The sequence below is a fragment of the Anabrus simplex genome, chromosome 8, assembly GCF_040414725.1.
Source record: "Anabrus simplex isolate iqAnaSimp1 chromosome 8, ASM4041472v1, whole genome shotgun sequence".
Classification (NCBI taxonomy): Eukaryota; Metazoa; Arthropoda; class Insecta; order Orthoptera; family Tettigoniidae; genus Anabrus; species Anabrus simplex.
In genome coordinates, this window is record NC_090272.1 from 38,347,760 (window position 1) to 38,373,012 (window position 25,253).

General features: G+C 38.6%; 1 protein-coding gene across 8 annotated transcripts in view; it reads right to left on the minus strand.

Annotated features, from left to right (window-relative positions):
• Positions 1-25,253, minus strand: part of HDAC6 (histone deacetylase 6) — a 458,923-nt gene that overhangs the window by 73,844 nt on the left and 359,826 nt on the right. For all 8 annotated transcript variants that reach the window (XM_067152102.2, XM_067152103.2, XM_067152104.2 and 5 more), the window contains one exon: positions 11,063-12,033. In XM_067152102.2, the coding sequence (XP_067008203.1) occupies positions 11,063-12,033 (971 nt within the window). The remainder of the gene's footprint in view (positions 1-11,062; positions 12,034-25,253) is intronic.

Below are 25,253 nucleotides of genomic sequence, written 5' to 3' on the forward strand. Positions count from 1 at the left end.
GACTTTCCAGCTGTTCAGTTTTTCTTCATGTTTAATGATCTTCTCTTAATTGTTACATAACAGTCCATTTTTCCTCCTGGTATGTAACCCTGCAGCTTCTTTAACCCTTTAGTGCACGTTGAAAGTGTCATGCTTAGATTCACACATTCTTCTTTGTCCTTACACTAATTACCCAGCTGTTCAATTTTTTGCCCTTCTAACCATTTGGCGGATTTTGGTCTGGAGTTTTTTTATACTCATCCCAGTTCCTGTTCTTTACCATCCTCGGTTGGTCCATCAAATCAAGGATTTCGTCAGGCATCCAAGTATTTTTTCTATCTTGTTTGTCTTGTACTGCATGAAGATTTCTTGTATTCAGTACAGTTGCTTTGAATCGACTCCAAATGGTTTCAATGTTCTTCCGCATTTCAGTCTGGTTGGATAGCTGTTCACTTAGGTCTTTCAGTACTGTTCTCCTAAGGTTTGTGTCTGTGTTCAGCAATATCAAATCTAGGACTGAAACATTTTTTTGATCTTCCTCAATCTCAGCTTAATCCATTGAAACATCAGCACCAGGATACGTCCTCACTGACTTAATGCAGTTCCTGAATATTTTTTTAATCAAGATGTAATCAATCTGATTCCTCACAATCTTGACTCAGTTTCAGCATTTGATTTCTAGGTGCACAATCTCCGTGCTGGTAACTTATAAAAGGTATCTGCCACAACAAAGCTTCCTTTTGACAAAACTGAACAAACCTGTCCCAGCAATCACTTCTCTCACCCAAGCCATAATTGCCAATTATGTCCTTACAAACATCTTTTCCCACTTTTGTATTGAAATGTCCCATTAGATCTCAAGAATGACAAAAGACAACTCAACTCTTACAGATACACAAAAACTGCACACAATGACTGTTGTTTTAAAAGCCCCAACAGCAAGGAAAAGCTAATACTGGCAAGGTGTATGCACCATGGACTAGGTGCAACAAGGACGATAAAACCTAAAGGCTATCTATGAAGATAGAACTACATGTAAGAGGCCTGAATACACAGATCAGGGCAGACAACTGGATATGAGAAGATGATGGAACCACATGGGTACAAAGAAGGTGAATTTCTCCTGTACAGTTGGGACGGACAAATTCGACTGAAATACATTATGTCATCAAAGATGAATAAGGCTTGTGGCAGATGTCAAAGTAATACCTAACAAGAGCTTTGACAATGACCACTGGTCATTAGTAACAGATCTGAGACTTTCACATACCAAAAATACCAATCAGGAAGATGCCAAAGATCAACACTTGGGAACTTCAAAAATCAAACAAGATAGTTAACTTTTTTTTTTTGGCAAGCTGCTTCATGTCGCACCGACACAGATAGGTCTTATGGCGATGATGGGGCAGGAAATGACTAGGGTTGGGAAGGAAGTAGCCGTGGCCTTAATTAAGGTTCAGCCCCAGCATTTGCCTGGTGTGAAAATGGGAAACCACGGAAAACCAGGGCTGCCGACAGTGGGGTTCGAATCCACTATCTCCCAAATACTGGCCGCACTTAAGCGAATGCAACTATCGAGCTCAGTAGATAATGGATAAGAATTCCGTTATCCCGAGATGAAGAATTGGCCAGCCTGAAAACTGAAATCTGTGGGGAAAAAGGTATGAAAGTGAGGGAGAAGAAAATATGGTGGTCTGAAAAATGAAGAGAGCAGCCTCAAGAGAATGGAATCCATCGCATAAGGAAAGATAATGAGAAAATATAAAATTGGGACCCGTAAGGTATGAGGCACAGACCAAAGACCTTGAACAGGTGTATTGAGAAGAAGCTGAAGGTCAAGAGGATAGTGCAAGAAGAGAAGACAAAGTACTGGAAGATTTTTGCACATAAATTGGATGAAAACAGCAGAGGCAATACGAAGTTACTATAGTCGTCTGCTGCAACTTGTGTCCGAGTAAACATATTCTTCAGCAGTTTATATTTTCACACTCACGATGCTTTGTGAATATGTTTCATATGACCTTAGTCCAATCTTGCCAAGAAATATACATCCACACTAATCACATGGAATGGCTGGGGGAGGGTAGGGTTGAGCTTGATGGAGCTTCCGTGCTTGTAGCTTAGTCTCTTCAAACAAAGTAACTGATTTAGAAATAGTATTGGCACTAAATTTTACAATTTTCAGCAAATATATCCCAGGATTGAGTGTTAATTACAGTTCTTATCATAGTATGCTGAAGCTGATCCTTGAAACGCCTCAAAGGGGCTCCACAAGGTCTTTCGACAGAGCAGAGTTCAATATACAGTAGTTGACAAGGAAGCGACCGACGTGCCCTAACCATCGGAGACGGTGGACAAAAGTGATAGTGTCAATGCTTATAGTATGCACTTTTACAAGAACTGCAAGGTTCGAGATACGGTCCTACCATTTGATGTTCAAGATGGATCTAAGATTTTGCAGATGGAAACGTTCTAGTTTTTAGAGATCCTGGCAGGAGAGGGTTCAAGTTTCACAACAGTAAACCAGTGTTGATGTAACAATAGCATAGTAAACCATGATGTTGGTATGTTCTGCAAGGTCCTTATTCATGAAGACACGATGGGATAAACGTCCAAATGCTGAGTAGGCAGCACTAATTCTCCCATCCACATCTTGTAAGCAGTTAGCATCTTTTGAAAGCATAGCCTACTTCATAGATATAAATAGTGGTCAACCTGCTCCAGTAAGGTATCTGCAGTGGAGATAATATGTAGCGATACTAATCATCGAACACTGCTACCAAAAGACGGCAACAGCCCATAAGCAGCACAGTGTTGACCATTACTATCACTACATGAAATTCTGTGACAGACCCAGTATCTAATGGAAACAAGAGAGGTCCACCTATTCAATACCATATAATGTTATAAGAAAAATTATAACATTTTATTATACTCGGTACCGGTTTCGATGCTGGTGTGCATCATCATCAGCCAAAAATAAGAAAAATATACATAGACAAAGTTACAATAAACAATGCATTACATACAAATTTTACAAAACTGGCAAGACCTAATTAAAAATGGGATCCATAAACATTAACCTATAACCTAAACTTAAAAAATAGCACCAACTGTCTTAAAACAGACCCAGTATGCAAGCGCACAATGGGGAAGGGAAGTCACGACATAAACACAGGAAATTAACTAATCTTTGGATTTGGTACATTAGTATAAATATCCAAATATACATATCAACAGAACAATTATATATAAATCTTGAAATTGTTAAAATATTTCTTTGTGCTTCAACGTTACTTACTATGTCATTTATTACAAACTTTAAAATAGAAAATTTCAAATCATAAATTAATAAAATCTATTAAATTAGTCACCATAGGCTAAAATTTTAAAATCTGCTCTGCTCTTGGAACTCAGTCCTTATTTACATCTAAAAAAGAAATAAAATGTTTCTTTGTGTCTAAATTTACCTTTACTTTAGTAAAATACTTTATAACAGAATAATTTTCAATTTGTAAAATAAATAAACCTATTTAGTTAGTAACTATGTTGAACTTAAAATATTTTCTGCTCTCTTCTTGAAAATTTCTCCTTTCCTTACGTCTACTATATTTCTGAGACCTCTCACATAAATCGGAATTTCCTCCTCTTAATCCGACCATGCCAGCTATTTTAACCGTCCAATTCTTCAGTTTCAACTTCTTACCAAATTTATCCACAAATTAAAATGACATTACATTGGTCTCAACCAAACATTAAATATGTCCTCGCTTGCTGTCAATAACCTTACGGGGCGAGCTGCTATGCTGCCGGTTACGTAATGACCATGCTAGCTAGCCATTTTAACCGTCAAATTCTTCAGTTCCAGTGGTTACCAAATTTATCCACGAACGAAATATCATTACACTGCTCTGAATCAAACAAACATGTTCTTGCTCTTTGCATGCTGTCAATTGACTTCACAAGAAGGTGACAGGTTGGTATGGGTCTGGACAAAATTATTTGCATATCTATTGGTTCCAACTACAAATAATTTCAGAAGGGAGATGGTAAAAAAATATGTAGAAATAAGCCAAAGATGTAGAATTTTGCGGGAGCACATGTTTTGGTCCTTGAAGTTCATGATAAGCAAAGCCAGTATTAGGCGGATTATCTACGTCACTCGAAACTTCCTTCCAATCACTGTTTGAACTATTAACAAAATCTGAGGGAAAATCTGCCAGTTTGCATTCACTATCAGAGCTACTTGGAATTATTCCTACCTGTGTTGGAGATACAGTACATTCATCACATGGCATTGCCTAGGCAACGGACTTACAGAAATATCACTGTTGTCAGAAGATCCAAAGTCGTTGCTGTCATTGGGCGATAAATCACTCTCTAAAGAATCACTAAATGTTAAAACATTGCGTATTTCATCCTCTTTCATATACTTAGCCATCTTTACACTCTTATTCTTCTTCTTCTTCATACATTCCCTTTTCCAAATTCTCTTTGGGTAGGGTAGTGTACCACCTTACTCGATCTTTCCACCATTCCCCTTCTAGTACTTTATTGCTACCGACTCCTCTATTTGCAATACAGTCCACAACAGATCTCCTCCATCTCATTCTAGGATGTCCCCTAGGCCTCTTTCCTGTCTCTGTATCCATGAATGTCCTCTTTGGTATTCTCTCTCCTGGCATTCTTATCATGTGTCCAAACCATTTTAGCTTTGCTATATTAATCTCTTCTTGAAGTTTACACACTCCCACACTTCTCCTTATTTCCTCATTTCGTATTCTATCTTGTCTTGTCTTTCCCCGTATGCTCCTCAAGAAACTTCATTTCAGCTGCTTGTATCTTACTTCGGTTCCGCTTAGTTAATGTCCAGGCTGCTGAAGCATAGGTCAGTATAGATTTATAATAGGATGAATATAAAACCTTCTTGCACTTCATTGGCACATCTTTGTTCCATACAATGTCTCTCACACACTGATAGAAACTTGCAGACTGCTGTATTCTTAAATCAATTTCTCCATCCAAATTTCCTTCTTGTTATATCACACTGCCTAAATTTTTAAAATTTTACTCTACTCCAAGAGGTTCATTTCCTATTTTTATCACCCCCCTGGACTTTTTTTTTTTGGCTATTTGCTTTACGCACCGACACAGATAAGTCTTATGGCGACGATGGGATAGGAAAGGTCTAGGAAGTGGAAGGAAGCGGCCATGGCCTTAATTAAGGTACACCCCCGGCATTTGCCTGGTGTGAAAATGGGAAACCACGGAAAACGATCTTCAGGGCTGCCGACAGTGGGGCTCGAACCCACTATTTCCCGATTACTGGATACTGATGATACAGTTGTTGATTTTCATAGGGAATCTGAAATATTTGTTTGAATGAGTAAATACAAATTAAATTTATATTGGTAATACTGGATACTGGCCGCACTTAAGCGACTGCAGCTATCGAGCTTGGTCCCTTGGATTTCCTGTTACCTCTTGTCATGATGAAAGTCTTACTTTTCGCGGTACTAATCTTCATTCCAAAATTTCTTATATTCTCATTCCATAAATCAACTTGTGTCTGTACTTCCTCTTCATTATCTCCCCAAACTACAATGTCATCAGCAAAGAGCATACACTTAATTCGCTCGTCCATCATCTCCTTGATATTATGTAGAATTCTATCCATGATGATAACTAAGAGTAAGGGAGACAATACACTTCCCTGTCTTAAGCCTGTTTCAACTCTGAACCATTCAGTTTGACTCACTTTGGTTCTAACACAGCTTTTGCAATTTTGATACAATGCCATTACCATCTGCATTGTTTCATTCCCAATCTGTGCCTCTGTCAATGTTTTCCATACCAAATTCCTTGGGACACTGTCATATGCTTTTCCAATATCTAGAAACGTTACTACCATGTCCTTTCCATATTCCCAATATCTTTCCATCATTTGAAGTATAGTAAATATTGGATCAAATGTGGACCTGCCTCTTCTGAATCCATACTGGTGTTCTGCCAATTTTCCCTCTACCCTGTCTCTTATTCGTCTATCCAAGATACTTTCAAGGATCTTAGTTGTATGAAGTATCAGTGTCATCCCTCTGTAATTTTCACATTGCTTTCGGTCTCCTTCCTTGAAAACTGGTATAATGAACCCTTTTGTCCACTCTTTTGGAACAGTCTTTTCTCTCCATATTGTTACGATCGCCGAATTTACAACGTGTATTCCCTACCTTGCATGCTGCTGTTCTATTCGATCTTGTCCTCGCCGTATCAAGCATTCCACTACTCTGCTTATCTGTGCTCTGCCTGCGCCATTCCTCACGTGACTATGACGTCATCCTCTCTACACTTCGCCTTCTCCGTTGTCTGTGCGCTGCGTGCTCACCTGTTGGATACGCGATATGCTTCTCGAACTTGCTGGCTTGTAGTCTCCTCACCTTTCTAGATTTTTCTACACCACTATATATTTCCCACTCCGCTGCTCCACATTTGAGTCTGCTTTCGTCTCGGAGTGGTGGAGCACCAAAATATTATTATGTCAATTCCACCTGGACTGTATATCTTCAAACTATTTGGTGAGCAAGATTTATCATTATTTGGACATTAATTTTTCATCTGGGCCATTTGCCTGCTGAACTTTTCTTCCGCCGACTTAATACCTTGTATTTTAAAAGCTCATATGAAAGACTGCACTTCTACACGAACTGCACTACGGACAATATAAAATTATTTGTAATCACTTCAGTTGTCTTCTAAGATGTATGCCATTTGTAATTTCTGTTCTCGTAACATAGGAATACCCGGTGAAGAAAATCCTTTCCCCGTTCTGATCCTTATCCCACTTCCCTTTTGTATCTTTTTCTTTCAGGGTTTGCTCCCACTTTTCTTACTCAGTTTCTGTATGTATTCATTGTACACTTGTATTTGTACAATAGGCTTTTCTTACATGCATTTCGGAAATTCTATTTGTAAATGTGGCACACTTTTCTGATTTTCTCAAGTTTTACATATTTATCTTTCACCACTTGTTAAAATTTGTCTTTGATTTATTTATCTTGTTACTATGTTTGATTGTTAAATATATTCTATTCATGTTGTTAATTTTTGGTCTTCTTATCGGCCTAGCTCCTTCTTACTGCGTGTTTCCATGGTTTAATCATTTATTATTAATATTATTATTATCCATACTATATTATATCATTTCGGAAATACTATTTGTTTATCGCACGCTATCTCACTACAGTATTTGGTATTCAGAGCTCCCTACGGTATTGGTAATCATATATATACCACAGTATGATAGCAGAGCTCCCTCACAACAATATCACTCTGAAGAGTCTATACAACCAATGTAGATAACTACTGCTGCTTTTATCATTTCTATGGTGACTTCGACAATTCCAGCTGCCTTACCTCGTTTCATTCTTTTAGTGGCCCACTCAATCTCTGCCATGGACACCTCGTTAAATCTGGTTCTTCGATTTCTCCCTGTACCGAGGTACTTAGCATGTTGTAAAGCTGTTCAAAGCATTTTCCCGACCTCTGCAATATATCGTGCTTCTGTGTCATCAATTCCTCCTGTTCATTTTTAATGAAGTTAGCACCTTCACCTTGGTTTTTCTTCTTTTTAACCCACTGGAAGAAGATCTTTTTGTTTCTGGTTGTATCTTCCTGCAGAGATTCAATGAATTTTTGTCAGCATTTCTTTTGCTCTTCTTGAACCACCTTGGAGCACTACTTCTTGCAGTGCCTGTATTCTGTTTTGCATTCTGTTGTTCTGTTTCTCAGCCATTTTTTCCAAGCTTGTTTCTTCCTTTTAACTGTACCTTTTACCCTGTCATTCCACCAGGGCATTTCTTGATCTTTCTTCCTTTCTGATACTCTTCCACAGGTCTTTTCTGCAGACTCAACCATGACTGTTTTAAAGTATGCCCATTCTTCTTCGACCCTTCCGAAGTCTTTCTCAGGTATACTTGTTTTAATGTGTGTCCGGAACTCTTCATTTATTTCGTTCTCCTGCAATCTCCACACCCTAATCTCAGTCATCTTTTGTATCTTTCCCATCTTTAACTTAGCTATCACAACTCTGTGATCTCCTTCAAAAGATTCTCTTGGGAGGGCTGTTACATCTACCAATTACCGAGCTCGACAGCTGCAGTTGCTTAAGTGCAGCCAGTATCCAGTATTCGGGAGATAGTGGGTTCGAACCCCACTGTCGGCAGCCCGAAGATGGTTTTCTGTGTTTCACATTTTCACACCAGGCAAATGCCAGGGCTGTACCTTAATTAAGGCCACGGCTGCTTCCTTTTCACTCCTAGCCCTTTCCTGTCCCATCGTCGCCGTAAGACCTATCTGTGTCTGTGCAAAAATAAAGCAACTTGTAAAAAATAATATTTAAAAAAATCTACCAACATGCCTTTTGTAGCTGCTAATCTTACCTTTCTTGACCAAAATGTAATCTATCAGAGTTTTGATTTTGTTATCCCAACTACATCTTGCTATCTTCTGACTGCTTTTCTTTCAAAACCATGTGTTACCAATGATCAGCTCATTTCTTCTACAAAAGTCTACCAACATATCTCCAGCCTTGTTTCTCACCCCATATCCAAATGGACCTATAATCTTTTCATCTCCTTTTCTTTCCTGACCTCCTTGGACATTCATGTCTCCTATGATCACAACCTGTTTGTCCCGTATATGGTCTTCCATATCTGTATTTCCTGTTTGTGGAGCATACCCTTGAATTATATCTGTAACACCAGTTTCAAGTCTCAATCTGACCTTAATCAACCTGTCATTTATGTTTTCCACCAATTCTAGGTATTCCTTTAGGTCTTTTCTAATTATGAGACCTACAACATTTTTGGCTTCTCTTCCTCCACTGTAGTATAAGGTGTATCCTTTCTTTAGTTTCCTCTCACCTTTTCGTTTCCATTTGTTCTCACTGATTCCCAGCAATATATCTTTGTCAACCATAAAATCTACAATTTCTTCCACTTTCCCTGTTAGTGTCACTACGCTGATGGTCGCTATCTTGATGTATTTGGTTGCTGGTCACCCATTTCTCACAGCATCACAAGAATTGCACGTCGCTTGTGTAGAACGCCCTAGTATTTTCCGATGCTTCAGTACACTTGTCATCATATAGGCTTTTATTATGATGGGCTCACCACTCCCACAGGCATTTTAGAGCTACTGCCAGCCGGAACTTGCAGGCCGCTCCTAACATGGAGAACAAACGCCTTTTGTAGCTGCTAATCTGAAGTACAGACACTACAGTTGATATGGGGTTTCAGTGGCATTTTCCTCCACTGAGGGCCCATTTCCCTTCTATAAGGACTCCTCCGCCCTTAGCCTTTGGTCCTTATAGTGGGTCAGGCTATTTACCATCGCCCAACACTCAGCTTGGAGACATTGGCTGTATGGTTTATTCCCATTACCATAGCAGATTAACTGGCCAGACAGTACATCTTTACACTATCAGAGGCAAATAAACAAAATGGCCAGACGGTACATGTTTACACTATCAGAGGTAAATAAACAAACGTAAAAACACGTAAGATAACAAGCGACAAGAAGCGGCAGATTGCAGGGCTACCACGCGCGAAACTTGTAATGTGTCGAAAGGAAGTTTTTATAAAACTTCACTGATATCAATATTGCACGTTATCGATATTTCCAGAGAGTAAAAACTTCGATCTTTCCGTTGGTATTATTTGTGCTACCACTGTGCATCAGGGAATGAAGATATAGGCGAAGGAAAAACATGGCCAATATATCGACCGCCTGGCACTATAAGAGGTAATGAAATAACCGATAAACCTAACATCCTTTTTGACGAAATTATAAAAAATACTATTACTACAGCAGGCACACAAACTTCCCCCACTCCCTCCCTTCAACCACCCCCTAAATGCCCTCTGTGCTGCAGCAAGACAGTTGTTTCTAGTCCTTCATAAGCTTGCCATTAGCCAGCACAGGAAGACCAGCGGAGAAGTAAATACTCATATTCACTGTTTCTAACATTAAAAATAATTAAATTCTTTTTCGGCATTTTGCATAATTCTCTCTTTCTTTTTTAGACTTCTCCTTCACACAACACAAACGTTCTACATTAGGTATATTTCATGATGTTCGATGTTTGATTCTTAAGAAACTTTCTTCACTGAACATTTTGAGAGGAGTTTCCCCCAGTCCAACCAGCTATATAAAAATGTAACACATTGCTTACTTAAGAACATTCTGCTGTATTTTTAAAAATATGAACACACACAGCAATATGTTTTTAAGGACACAAGTTTTTAACAATAAACTGTACTTCATGTATCCTTCAACATCAAGACTATGCATTCAAAGAATTTTAATGTGAGATAGCCAACATTATTGTTATATGTTTTAAGATAGAGAGTCACCTTGGATCGTAATTTTATTTAATGTATAGACGTCTTTCCTGTGCTTTTGGAATTGTTCTTACATATTAATTAGCTGAAGATGTCCCAGAAGAAGGGATGAAACGTGTCCTACTTGATTATTTTAATTAATACATACACTGCTTTTCGTATCGAAAAAAAAAGGTGAATGTCTCTCAAAATATTCGTAAGACATAAATAATCACCGCCAATACTGACTTTTAACCATGACATTTATTTCATGCAATATCAGAATACATAAACGAAGATGAGTCATTATGTTTTATGCACCAAAGCTGCATCTGATTCTGGAGTAAATAAACGTTATAACAGTAATTGTTAGAACTGTTGAAACAGTTAACTGCAGCAGTTAGTATATTACGTTATCATACACAAAATGAAGATGTTTAGAAATAATATTTTAGCAACAGTTTTTTACAGGCAATCCATCTACCCTCTTCACTTCTCCTGCATTGTGTGAGACATAACTAATGTTTTTGAGCTGACTGCCATTCTACCTGACAGCGCTGTGGAGAATACACATGTATGTAGTAAGCACTAGGGAGCTCAGCCCACTAGTTAACTGGTCAGACTAGTAAGTTATCTGAGGTGAAAAACTTAAGTGGATCACCTTGTATAGTCTGCTTTGTGTATGAAGATAATCAATAGATACCAACCTGTATGTTGTCCGAGAGGTAGTCGGCCAGAGTCCCTCCTGGAGGAGCCCCACCCGATGCCTGTCCACCTTGTGAACTGCCACTCTGCCGATGTCCACCTTGTGAACTGCTGCTCTGCTGACGTCCACCACTAGAACCAGCTTCCTTATCTGCTGCTTTGTGAACACTCTCAAGTTCAGCATCTCTTACCTCAAGCCTGCTATTCTTAATAACGACACTGTCACAGGCTATGGGTAAGGATGATGGTCTTGATGCTAAGGAAACAGAGTTCAAGTTCACTGTTTCTGAAACAGGAACATTGCTATTTTCCAGATCAGAAATAAAGCAAGGAGATGGACAGTAACTCTCCACTGTGTCTCTTATATTATTTTCCACGACTAATTCTTCAGGAGATTCACTAAAGCTAACAGAACTGACACGTGACCAAGCTATGCTGTCTCCTTCAAAGGAAGAATTTGATGAACTAGCCACAAAATTTATAGACGATTCTGATAATTCCATCGGACTCTCTACACAAGTTTCACGGTCTCTTGCAACATCGATGATGCAGAAATTGGAATATATTGTTTCTTTGGAAATTCTATCGGAAGAACTTACTTCCTCATCCAAATTTAGTTTTGTAAGAGACTTAGAAAGAGTGATAGTATCAGGAGACACAGGAACCTGAGGTCTGACATTGTCCAGTAAGACATTTCGCTTGGGTAATGCAACATCAAATTTTAAACAAGGCCAATATTGGCTTTGGGTATGGATGACATTTTTAATAGTAGTCACAGCACTCAGACAAGGAGCTAATCCAGCTCTCAGTGGTGGTAAGGGATCACCCAGCAGAGCCTTCGTGCACAGTGTCATGGCATAAGAAATGGATGTCAAGTTGTATCCACCTTCAAGAGAGAGGACTATCTTACCATTGGCCAAAGCTGACAACCAGTGGGTCATGTGGCTGTACACTTCAGGAGTTAATCGCAAACCTGAAACAAACAACAATTTCAGTTAGTTTAGTTCACAGCTTAATTCAAATTACTCTCATGAATAAGAAATTTATAATAATAATAATAATAATAATAATAATAATAATAATAATAATAATAATAATAATAATAATAATAATGGTTTAGCATCCTACTAACTACTTTCAAAATTGAGATGCCGAGGTGTCAGAATTATGCCTTGTACAGGTTCTTTTTCAAGCTAGAAAATCTACCAACAAGAGTCCAGTGCATTTGGGCACCGAGTTAAGCCAGAATAGAATCTACTAAATTGGGTTCTACTGTCTATGCCACCCTTGTGACAAGTCAATATTGGTAGGTAAAATTTGGATGGTGTTACGCATCACTTGACCAAGCACCAAAAATAAATTTGGAGATGTTTACACAAATACAAAATTTTTCGTATTAATTCATACTTCCTGTGAAATTGAAAGTATTACGAGGCATGGTTTTTAGGTAAGGGCCGTTTGAAAATACTGTAACTACACAGCGAAAGACGATTCTCAAACACCACATTTATTTCAGATTCTACACTCTATTTTTCAACATAGCCGCCAAGTTTGTTTAAACACTTATCATACCTTACAATAGACATTTGGGCCGATGTCAGGCCCCTTTAAACAACAAGCATCATCATCATCATCATCATCATCATCATAGACATTTGCCGCCTGCTCCGATAACCACGAGTTCTTCATCTTGCGCTGCTACAGTCTGTTTGGCCTTCACACTGAAATCTGTACAGAAACAAAAGATTTGTGTGTTCGATGACGTTTTTGACTCGTTATATCGAAGAAGGTGACAGCATGTTGAGTAACTGGAGATGAACAGGATTTTTGCATTTCACACCCGAATCGAGCAACAGAGCATGGAACGGAGACACACACATCGACTTTTAAAAATTCAGTGCAGTGTAGAATATGGTACTTTTCAACAAATTTTATGGCTCATTTAAGAACAGGATTAAATTTTGTCAAATACCACATCATGCATTATATTGATCACATTCATCTACAGACCCCCTTCACAGACATCTGCAATTTTATGTCAAAATAGAACAGAAGGTTTTAAACATTATAATGCACCATAAATTGCTTATATAAAAATATCCACAGCCTGTTTCCAGTCATTCGACAGGGTCAGGAATGGAATGAAGCCCCCTTCTAGCGGCGAGGATGGGAATTGTGCCGGCTGCCGAAGCCTGTCGCATTCCTCTGGGGCAATGATTAATGAATGACAGATGAAATGAAATGATATTGGAGAGTGTTACTGGAATGAAATACGACAGGGAAAGCCGGAGTAACGGAGAAAAACCTGTCTCGCCTCTGCTTTGTCCAGCACAAATCTCACATGGAGTGACCGGGATTTGAACCATGGAACCCAGCAGTGAGAGGCTGGTGTGCTGCTGCCTGAGCCACAGAGGATCTTAAATTGCTCATATAAAATGTTCCAAAATAATATTCTACATAATAACAGCATACAACATGAAATAGCAAGATCACAAATTACATAACATACAGTACATGGTCTCCCATATGAACTAAGACTGAAAGCATGGTGTTTGTACTCAGCGTTATGGCAGTTATGTCACGTGTGGCCGCCCTGCTTTAAGTGTGTATACAGGGTGGCGCACAAAATGTCATACACTGGAAATTGTTTATAGAAAATGTAATATACAACATATTGAATACAAAATGGCGTTACAACATTCACTGACATGTGCATGGTTAGTCCGAGTGCAGGACATGTTCAATATGTCCACTTTCTCGGTGTGCAACAGCTTTGAGACGAACCCGCATATTCGTGATCACTCTACGACACAAGTCCTAACTCAGCCCTCGGAAGAAAGTCGCAATGGCCGCTTGCAATTGCTTTACATTTTTCTGGTTTATGGCGGTAGATTGACTCCTTCAAATATCCCCACAGGAAGAAGTCGCAGGGATTGAGATCGGGGCTATGCGGTGGCCAGATTGAGCCGCTCTGAAGACGCTCGAGATATCGATGTGACATCACACAGGGCTCGAAATGTTCATTCAAGAAGTCCAGAACAACAATTGCTGTGTGCGGACGAGCTCCATCTTGCATGAACTATTGTGTCTCTATTGTTAGTCGTGATGCAAAGAGTTCTGGAAGGAAACTGTTGGTCAACATGTCCAAGTAACGCGCACTATTAACTGTGTCATTGAAAAAGATTGGCCCAATAATTTCAAGACTGCAAATTGCAGCCCAGACACACACACACTTTCCCACCATGACTTTCAACCTTGTGCACAATATAGCAGGCCGTTCTTTCGCCCAAAATCGGACACACTGTTTGTTCACTGCACCATTGAGATAGATGTCACTGAACCATATGTTGTGCAATATGGGATCACCTTCTGTAATAGCCTACGCAGCAAACTGTACTCGCCGTTGTTTGTCAAGCGAATTTAGTTTATGGACTGTTGTCGTTTTGTATGGAAACACGTCAAGGTCAGACTGCAGTACTCGCTGAATTGAACGACGAGAGATGCCCAGCTGAACATAATGCAGTTCTGGTGGATTTGGAGGGGCTCCGAGCCACAGCTGCTCTCACAGCAGCAACATTCCCTGGTGAGTAGACCGGCTTGAGGCGGGGCCGTTTTCTCTCCAGTATGTTGCCTTCTGTTTCAAATTGCCCGGCCAGTCTGTATACCGTCTGCCGGCAAGGAGCTCACCAAGTAAGGAAATGAACACGAAACCTTTCCTAGGTCCAAACTACGCTCTTTCTTTCCGCATAAAACAACACTATATTCACCTTCTGTTCATGCGTCAATCTCGCTTTGTCCGCCATGCTGTATAACTGGCAGCCGGCACGCATGCGCGACATGTGGTGCAGCCTGTTGGATCACGCATGAAATAAGGTTTCTGTTCACGAAAGGACATGGTTGTACGCCCAGATTTACACATTTTATGAAACATTTCCGATGTATGACATTTCGTGCGCCACCCTGTACAATCTTGTATGAAATCTTACCTTAAGACACTGGAAGTGTCGTCCTTCCTGGGTTATACAGGCATTGTATCTGGTAACCACATTATGGCTGATGCGACTGAATTCTGCCACTTTAATGTTTCTGATTTAATTCATAATGTTTTCTTTCAGTTCCTCCAATGTGTGAGGATTTGTTTGATACGCTTTCTCTTTCAGTTTACCCTACAAGTAAAAATCACGCACTGTTAGATCTGGAGAACGAGAGGTAACTGGACCAGCAAAGATCCCTGTTCGAAAGCACTTCCGAGAATGTAAGAGGGGAAACTTTTGCTGTATGACCAGCGGCTGATTTATGTTGAAAGCACCCCATGCAATTTATCTTCCTCTGTTAATGGATGAAAGAACAGCATAAAATGTCATCTTGGTACCTCTCTGCATTTACCATTTACTGTCTCTAAAAAAAAAAAAGGGCCCAGTTATTAGTCTTGCACTAACAGCACACCGAACACCAATCTTCCTATCATAATGAGGGACTTCATACACACCATTAGGATTTTCTGCATACCAACAGTGAGAGTTACAACCATTCACACGAGCATCAAGATGAAACCAGGCATCATCTGACAAGAACAATAAACGATTATTCAATGATGCAAGATACCACTCACAATACCTCACTCTTGTGGCTGGATCAGCAGGTTTTAAACAACAGGCTCGTGTAAATTTGTACAGTTTGATGTATGACAGCTTTGTAGGTCTGTGTGCAGAAGAAACCGAAATCCCCTACACTTTTTGTACTCATTTTGTGAGTGATTTTTTCAGTGACTGTTCAAGATTTGCACCAATATCATCTAGCTTTTCCTCTGTTAAAACTGTTTGTGTGCGTGCATGTTTTTTATTGAGCACTGAGCCAGTAGTTTCAAATTTATTCACAATTACATGAACGTGTGCTCATGTGGTGGCACTTCACCAGGAAATTGCTGAACAAATGCATGACGTACCCATCGAGCTGACTCGTACTTTAAATAACTTTTACATATGAAAATACAGTGTTGCAATGATAACTCACCATGTTAACAGTGATTGATGCTAGATCGAACACTTGCACGCTCCTTGCAAGGTCAAAAACTGATTTAGGTCTGGGAGAGTAAAAACACTGCTGGACGGACTGTGTTTATAAGAGAGACCCTACATCATCGTCTATTCCAGGATCACTAAACAAACAACTTATAAAAAGGCTTGATATGTAAATCAGACTCAGAAATGGGAGTTAGTCATGTGATGCAAAACTTTAATTTAATGAGTGAGGGGTTGACGTTTGGTCAAAATTAATTTCCCATGAAACTATGTTGAGAACAAAAGAATAATTTACACCCCAAGTTGCCAATTGGAGCAATAATCGAAGAAAGAAAAAAGTGCTTAGTCATGCGATGCATAATACCACCCATTTTTAAATGAATGCAATCTCGTTGCACTGCATTTGAAAGTACAATGCTACTCAGTGTGATACACAATAACATTGAGCATGTGTGTAACTGACCAATTCAAAGCTAACTCGTGGTTCATAAAGCCTCTCGCTTGCCAGCTATTATGCAGTTTTAGAGTTATTTATATGCGTTCGATTTCAAGTTTTAGATTATTTCATTTTTGTGTAAAACTTAGTCCTTGTGGAAGCCTGAATTCGCTGGGAAATATCGGATCCTTTCAAAAAAAAAGTGTGTATGTACTTACCCGTTGCACTATAGATATGGTGCACACGATTCCAACTGTAAGTCACCAATCAGCCTTGCGACTCCAAAAACTGTGGATTCAACACTAATCTTGGTCATTTTATACTATTTACTTTTCACTTCATCAAAGCCTCCCCCCCCCGTCCCAATGGAGGTTGAACATGGGCTTCAAGGGTATCTAGAGCACAATTCATCTCAATGACACAAACAATGGATTTGATAATAATATTAGTTTTTTTTTTCATTATTCTTAGATGTCATCCCCTTCCAATCCCCACCCCTAGGGGTGTCTCACATGCGTAGTACTTCTTTTTTCCTAGCTACTAAGTCAAATGTGAACCAAGTTAGGTTGAGAGCTATGATGGATTCAACACTAATATAAGTTGCTTTTGATTATTCTTTACATTCAACTCCCCCCCACTAGGGGCGTCTAAACCCCCACAGTATTTGTTTCCAGAGAGTAAGTCATATGTGAACCATGTTTGGTTAAGAGGTATTACCGGAACATACCTACACGCATCCATAATCTCTGTTATATCTGCATTCATTTTCACCCCTTCTCAACCTCCATTCCCACTGCAGCTGAACTTAAACAGTTAAACAGTTCATCTCCGCAATACCCCCAAAATTATGGATTTGACACTAATATTGGTCATTTTTTATTATTTTTACATTTCACCCCCTCTCCTAGAGGTGCTAGGGGTGTCATGCCTCAGAAGTATTTTTTTTTGTACCAAGTTTGGTTGAGAGCTATGCTGGAACATGCACACACTTACAGTTGAACTTTGTCATAGCAACACTTGTTTCATTTCATAAAATGAACTTAATTGTAAAGCCCGTTTTCCAACCTTCCCCTACTTTCCCCTTGTACCAGCTCCCATCACACACGACCTCCATAGTTCGCTCCCAGTCAGCCACAATCATCCACGCTGAACTAGTCGCTCTCAAACAGACGAGAACATAAGTAATCAGATGTTCCGCACTCTTTATATTTTTTCATTTATTGCTTTATATCACAACATACAAAAACTTGCCTATTTTAATACTAAAATCAGCTATCATTCTCGTTCTAGGGCCTTTTACTGCACATTAAACACATGTTATCATGTTCAAATATTCCACCTAACTTCTCAGCAAGAAATGTCAACATCATGCCAATAAGATGACCTTAACATCCGCTCACTGGATTCCTTACACATCGTTTTTATGCTACTGGATTTAACATTGTGCACCACATTATCAAACTTTCACCGACACAACAGAATATTGTATGTCAACACAGCACCTTCAAAAAGAAGAATTTTAACGCCAAGTTTTACTGAATCATCCCATATGGACAATTTTAATTTTAATACTAACAATATATTTTTAAGTGTTGTGCTCTGAACAATCCTGAACACTCTTCACCATTTTAATTGACGTATTCGGCTACCCAAATTATTTTAATGTGTTGCTTTATCCTTGTCATTGTTGCTTTCTCTTAAAGACTCTTGCAGCTGATGATGTCTACAAGTTAGACGAAACATGTCCCGTCATATTTAAAAAAATGATTTGTAAATAATTAGATAATAAAGAACCTTGGTATTGTAAAGGTGGAACATTTGACTCAACCTTCAAAGTAAACACTGGTTTCAGCAACAACTTGTCTATAACGTCATGTTTTCTGTGGTACGGACATATTCCTTATAAAAATGAGTTTTTCCACCTTCCTTAGAACAACAAACGCATATGCATCTACCTCGCACGTAACGTGTCATTTTTAACCTCAATCTGGAATAAGATTTTCTAAGAACCAAAGTATTTTAAGAGATATTTAGTTAAAATCTGGCAATATGGCAAATTCTTTCCTGGCCCCTGTTGTAATAGAACTCAGGAATGCAGGCAGATACCCCAGCCCACTGTAACCCGCCCAAATTCTTGCAGTATTAATGGTAATTGCGTGTGGTCAGTTTTGACTGGAAGTTTCCTCGAACTGCACACATTTTTAGCGCAGCACGACTACTAAAAGAAAAGTTTTAACGTTGGAAGAAAAAGTTGGAAGTGATTCACCAAATTGAGAATGGAATAAAAAAAGCTGACATGTGTTGTGAGTTTGGCCTTCTTAATTCCACAGTACAAATGATCTGAGCGTAAGGATAAAAATGTTGCTGCATTTGAAGAGAATGGTTCAAAAATTAAGCAGCTTTGAAAACCTTAACAGAGTGACGTGGATGAAACACTGGTAAAGTGGTTTAAGAAAGAGAGAAGCTACAATGTAAGGAAGCTGCAATGTACCCATTAGTGGACCTCTTCTTACGGTAAAAGCAAAGAATTTACCAAGAAATTAAAATAATTTGTATGTAGCAGTGTCTGGATTGACAGATTCAAGCAGCGTCACAACAGTTCTGGTTTGTGCTAATGCAGACGGAACTGAGAAGAGAAAACTATTTGTGATTAGCAAATCAAAACATCCTAGATACTTTAGGCATGTAAACAATCAGCCGTAACAATACAGTGCTAATAAAAAATCCTGGATGACTTCTGAATTGTTTGAAGCTAAAATGAGGTAATGGAATCGAGAGCCAGAAAAGAAATCTCCTGGTTCTTTTTGACAATTGTCCAGCACACCCTGTATTCTCAGGTATGGAGAACATTAAGCTTGCTTTTCTTCATGCAAATGTGACAAGCATACTGCAGCCCATTGATCAAGCTGATATTGTTGAAAATGACAGAATGTATTGAGAAAAAAGCAGGATTATTCTATTACACTGACAGATGCGAACAGATGCATTACAAAACCACGGAAACGGGTCACTACCAAAACTACCCATTTTCATCATGCCGGAATTTCATCAACTGAAGAAATAAATGGCACAGAAACCGAAGATACATTCGAGGACAGTGACGATCTGCTGTTATCTGCATTTCTGCGAGAAACAAACTGTGATATTCTCAATCAGTGTGACTATGAAATGTATGGCCTAGTTACAACCAAAGTGCAAACTTAAGACTAAATTATACATGAAGTGTAGAATAACAGCCACAGTGACCATGAAGTGGAGAAGGGAGATGAAGCAAAAGAAGAAATGACAGAAGTGCCTGTCCCTACAGGGAGTGATGCTTTAGAAGCCATTAGAAGTGTAAACATGTTCTATGAAGCTAGGGGAGTGAACAGTGAAATTACTAATGAAATAATGAACATAAAATGTAATTCAGAAAGTGTGTATTGGGAAAGAAATAATGTTATTGACTTTCTTCTTCTTCTTCTTCTTCTTCTTCTTCTTCTTAATTCTCAATCCTAAGATTGGTTGGCAGCAATTCGTCTTCTATACTCTTCTCTGTAATCCGCTAATCTCTTCATTTCCACATATGAGCCTGTTCCTACGTCATCTCTGATCTGTCTTGAATATTGCAGTCTAGGTCTTCCTCTTCCTCTTTTACCTTGAATCATTCCTTCCATGACATTAACTATGAAACCATTGTGCCTATAGAGATGGGCAATTAACTGGTCTCTTCTTGTCCTTATTGTTGCTAAAAAGGATTTTTTTTCGCCTATTCGTCGAAGAACTTCTTCATTGGTGAGTTTTTCTGTCCATGAGATCTTTTCCATCCTCCTCCAGCACCACATCTCAAATACTTCCAAACGTTTCTTATCATGTGCACTAATAGTCCACGTTTATGAACCATACAAGGCCACATTCCAGACATAGCACTTAATAAATCTCTTCTTGGTCTCCACATTTAAAGTCCTTGATGTAAGTAGTATCCTTTTCTTGTAAAAAGCTTTATGTCCCACTAACTACTTTTACGGTTTTCGGAGACGCTGAGGTGCCGGAATTTTGTCCCGCGGGAGTTCTTTTACGTGCCAGTAAATCTACCAATACGAGGCTGACGTATTTGAGCACTTTCAAATACCACCGGACTGAGCCAGGATCAAACCTGCCAAGTTGGGGTCAGAAGGCCAGCACCTCAACCGTCTGAGCCACTCAGCCCGGCTATTGGGAAAGTATAAGACAACTGAGCAAAATGACTAATTACTTCACTCGTAACAGAAGATGTTTGGTCAAACTGTTTTAAACAGAGAAGGTAACTCAGAAAGTATGTATTGGGAAAGTACAAGACAACTGAGCAAAATGACTAAATACTTCACTCATAAGGAGTTTGGTCAAACTGTTTTAATACAGAATATACTGTATTTGTAATTGTATTTTATTATATTCATGGTATGTTTAAAAGTGAATACATAAATCTAAAATAAGCCTAATTAAGTTCATGTAACTGTATTTTTCATTTTTCATCTCTGTTACCAAAACACTTGTTTATAATGTAACAATTTTCTGGTCCCTTGGATGTCGTTATAACAGAGTTCTTCCATATGTCCATAATCTCAGTCATTTTTGGAAATTTTCTTTTCCACCCCTTCTCACCCCCTACGCCGATGGGGGCTGAACTTGGACTTACAATGACATCCAGAGTGTCGCTGTTCATCTCAGTGACCCTGAAAATTATAGATTTGATTATTTTTATATGCCATCCCCTACCTACCCCTGGCTTACCCACCCACAGTGTAAGTCATAAGTATACCAAGTTTCGTTGAAATGGTTTAGGAGGAGGTGTAGAATTTATACTGATAGATTACACACTTCCATTTTTATATTATAAAGACTCTCCTTTGCTTTGGGGGCTCTGCACTTTGTTAGGAGTGGGTGATAACTCGTGTCATTCCACTGTTGATATTCTACATTTTTCACAGTTTCTTATATTTTTTTCACATCCCATGAACAACTACATCCTTCAAACATGGCAGACCCATCAAAGCTGGTCCTATGACATAAAAATACATCTCGATTACTGCATGTTGGATTGCTTTTTCGAAATAACAGGCACGGTTATGGTGGTGGTGGTGGTGGTGATTATTGTTTTAAGAGGAAGTACAACTAGACAACCATCCTCTATATAACTCTAATCAGAGAGAAAAAATGGAAGGGGTCCGACACTTTGAAAAATGAAGGTATCGGCCAAAGGAAGACAAGGGCCGCAAAGAGCATGAACATTAAAGACTCCCTAGGCCTCCATACGTAATACCGTTGGGGTCGGAAGAGAACAAAAGTTGACCAAAGAAGGTTGGATAGATGCAAGCGCGGACCCTGGCACAAGTGGAAGCAATGCCAGGACTCAGCTAAGTGCTCCGTGGTCACCATCCCACGCTCCAAAGTTCAGAGCCCCTGGGGCCCCTTTTAGACTCCTCTTACGTCAGGCAGGGGATACCGTGGATGTTATTCTACCGCCCCACCTACAAGGGACATACAGTCATGAACCTCCCAGCAAGAAATGTACTTCATAAAACATGGCAGCATGTTCCCATCCTCCTATATACAGCATTTCTTTCCAGGCTATCACGATACAGAGTAAGTCGCTGCTGCCTAGTGACAATCTGTCCATCAAGTCTAATGAAATCTTGGTGCTGCTTTGTAAATAAATCTATCTATATATATATATATATAAAAATGTTGTCTGTACATTGCTCAGAATTTGAAAAGAATGGTATTTCTTTACCAGTCATGTTCACTGTAACAAGGAAATGCACTTTTTACTTTTCCGTAATTTCTGTCTGTCTGTATGTACACGCATCACGACAAAAAGAAGAGAATTTTATGAAAATCAGTACATAAAGTCGGAGCCACTACAATCTGGCTATAAATCCTTCTGTTCACGCTGAGTGGAATGGTAGTTTAGAGGAAGACCTGAAACTTAATTCTCAAATCTTTATATTATTAGTGGTCCTATCGATAAATACAATATAACTAAAGTTATATAGAATTAAATTTCTGATCATGCATGTCTTATACATTTTTACTGTACCAGCTATGATAACAGAGATACTCATGAATTTGTATTTTTGTTGTCAACGCCGAGCCACGATAAAATGGGTTAACAGAATTTAATGAAAATCGGTATATAGAGCTGGGAAATTAGAAACCACAATCTAAGCTATAAACAATTTTATTCACCCTGGACGAAATTGTAGTTTAGGGGAAGGTGCCTAAAATTTAATTTTTAAATGCATATGTTATTGGTCCTATCTAAAAGTACTACATAACATCAGTTATAGAGAATACAATTTCGGATCATTTATGTTTTATTCAGTTTTACCGTACCGACTATGATATGAGTGGTATTGCAGGGTCGGAAGAAAACTAAATGTGAAGGCCTACCATATCGAAAGCGCATAACATTGATCAACAATAAATAACATTACATTCACCATTGTTTGTTGTGATGTTCTTTGTCTCTTATGCTGCCACTCGGCTTCGATAGATGCGTACCGAGTACAACAGCCTAACTGAATACTGGCGGGAAATAGCTGGAGAGCTAAATAACTTTCTTCTTTAGCATGCCATTCCTCTAGTTAATTATATAAAATTACTCATTAAAAAAAAAAAAAAAAAACACTATGTATCGGATTTCGTTCAAACAACTTCCTGAACCCTCTTAGGCATAAAAAGAGCAAATTGTGAAATTTTCAGCGAAATCAGTACAATAGATTTTGAGTCTATTACAGATAAACATATATTCATTTTTATATATTAGATTTAAAGGATGTATGTTTAAAAATGGCAGTTGAACTTGTATTTTATAAGTTTTATTATGTTTTGATTTGTGCTTTCATTGCCCAGATCAAGATATTGGATTTATCCATGCAAAAGAAGAAACTGCAGGAAAAAAGTGGTTCCTCAGAAGTAAATCAAAGCTGTTCAATTCAATTGCACCATTGCCGTCTTGATTTACCACCTGGTGTATCCCTATCAGAAACTATATTTTGTATGCAAAAAAGTATGCAAGTGCAAAATATACCCTACATTTACACTAACAGAGCATGCACTAAAATATTATGGCTGGCATATATTGTCCTAATGATTGTAATTTCATTTTCAATGCATAATTTTCTCTAAAAGTTTGGGAGTAAGTTACGACATTTATAAGTTAATATAAATTTTAATGCTAAGATCAACCTTTTTTGGGAATCAACAGAATGATGTGATTGTAGAGGATTAAAAATCAGCAATACGCTCTGCAGAAAGATAAACCCTTTCACTTCGTAAACATTTGTTCAATGAAGACAACATGTTAAATTTCTTCTCTGAACACTGCTAAATTTTCCATGATGTCAACATATTTTTAAGGAGTGTCTCCTTGTTCAGGATCCATTTCCTCAAGAACTGACAGGAGATTCAATTCAGTAAGAGGTAAACCACACAATTCTAGTTTCTTCCTGATCAAGGCAAAAAAGCAAAATGTGCCCTCCTAAAAACACTGAACTGACAGTTGTAACTAACTCTTTCAACAGAACTAAAATTGTCCAAATAAAACATACTGGCAACTATCGCCATACCCCACTGCATAGCTATGGCTTTAGACAGGGTCATTTCTCTATGTAGGCCTACATCCTTTCTCAACTTGTATTTATTGCAATGTCACTTATTTGTTTGTTTTCATTGCTTCCTTAACGGATTAGGAAAAAAAAAAGTAAAAAACACAATTTATCTGAAAACGTTCATTTGCAAAATCCTGAACTTCTAGCAGAAGAGGCAGGAAATGCCATGTAGAAAACAGATAATGAACAACATGACATAAGAAATTGCACTGCTAATAAATTAATAAGTAACTTGAAACAAAACGGTATCAACAAAAAAGTTAAACAGAATAATTTAATAATAACTAAAGCTATCACATGAAAAACAATCAAACAGTCCTTACTTGTTTTCACTTAGTTTGCCAAGGAAAAAATTTGCTATATGAGTACAAAAGTCCACACTTAAATCTACCATAGCCGAAATCAGAGATTATCCTGGATTTCTTCAAGTCTTCAATGAGAACAGTCATGTAAGTAAAGTTTTCTAAGGGCGCTGGGTTTTTTTTCTACAAGCTACTTTACATCACACCGATACAAATAGGTCTTAGGGAAATGATGGGACAGGAAAGGGATAGGAGTTTGAAAGAAGTAAGCTCTGGCCTTAAGGTACAGTCCCAGCATTTGCCTAGTGTGAAAGTGGGGAAACCACTGAAAAGCATCTTCAAGGCTGCCGACAGTGGGTTCGAAGGTAGTTTTCTGATGGGGATGGTATGGTGAGAGTATTTTTCAAGAAAACTCAAAATGCAAATTGCCAACATACAGTACAGGGTCATTATTTATGCTTGGCAAGGACTTTCTTGCTCGACCTTGGCCGCCGATGACAGGCCGCTACCGGCCGCGGTTTCTGGCACTATCTGCAGATGCTGAGAGCTGAGCTCCGAGATAGTAGGGTGTTCAATGAAGCTACTACGTACTGTATGTCATATTGTACAGTGTTTGATTGTGGTTGTGTATGGTGCTGTAATGTATGTGAAATATTAGTTACGTGAACGTGTATATCTGCACAATACTTACATTATGTGCAGAAAATCATGTGTTAGGACAAGACAAAAGTTTCGAGCGAAATTTCCAGGGAGACACATTCCTATCAATCGGACAATAAAACAACTGGCCAGAGATTCAAACG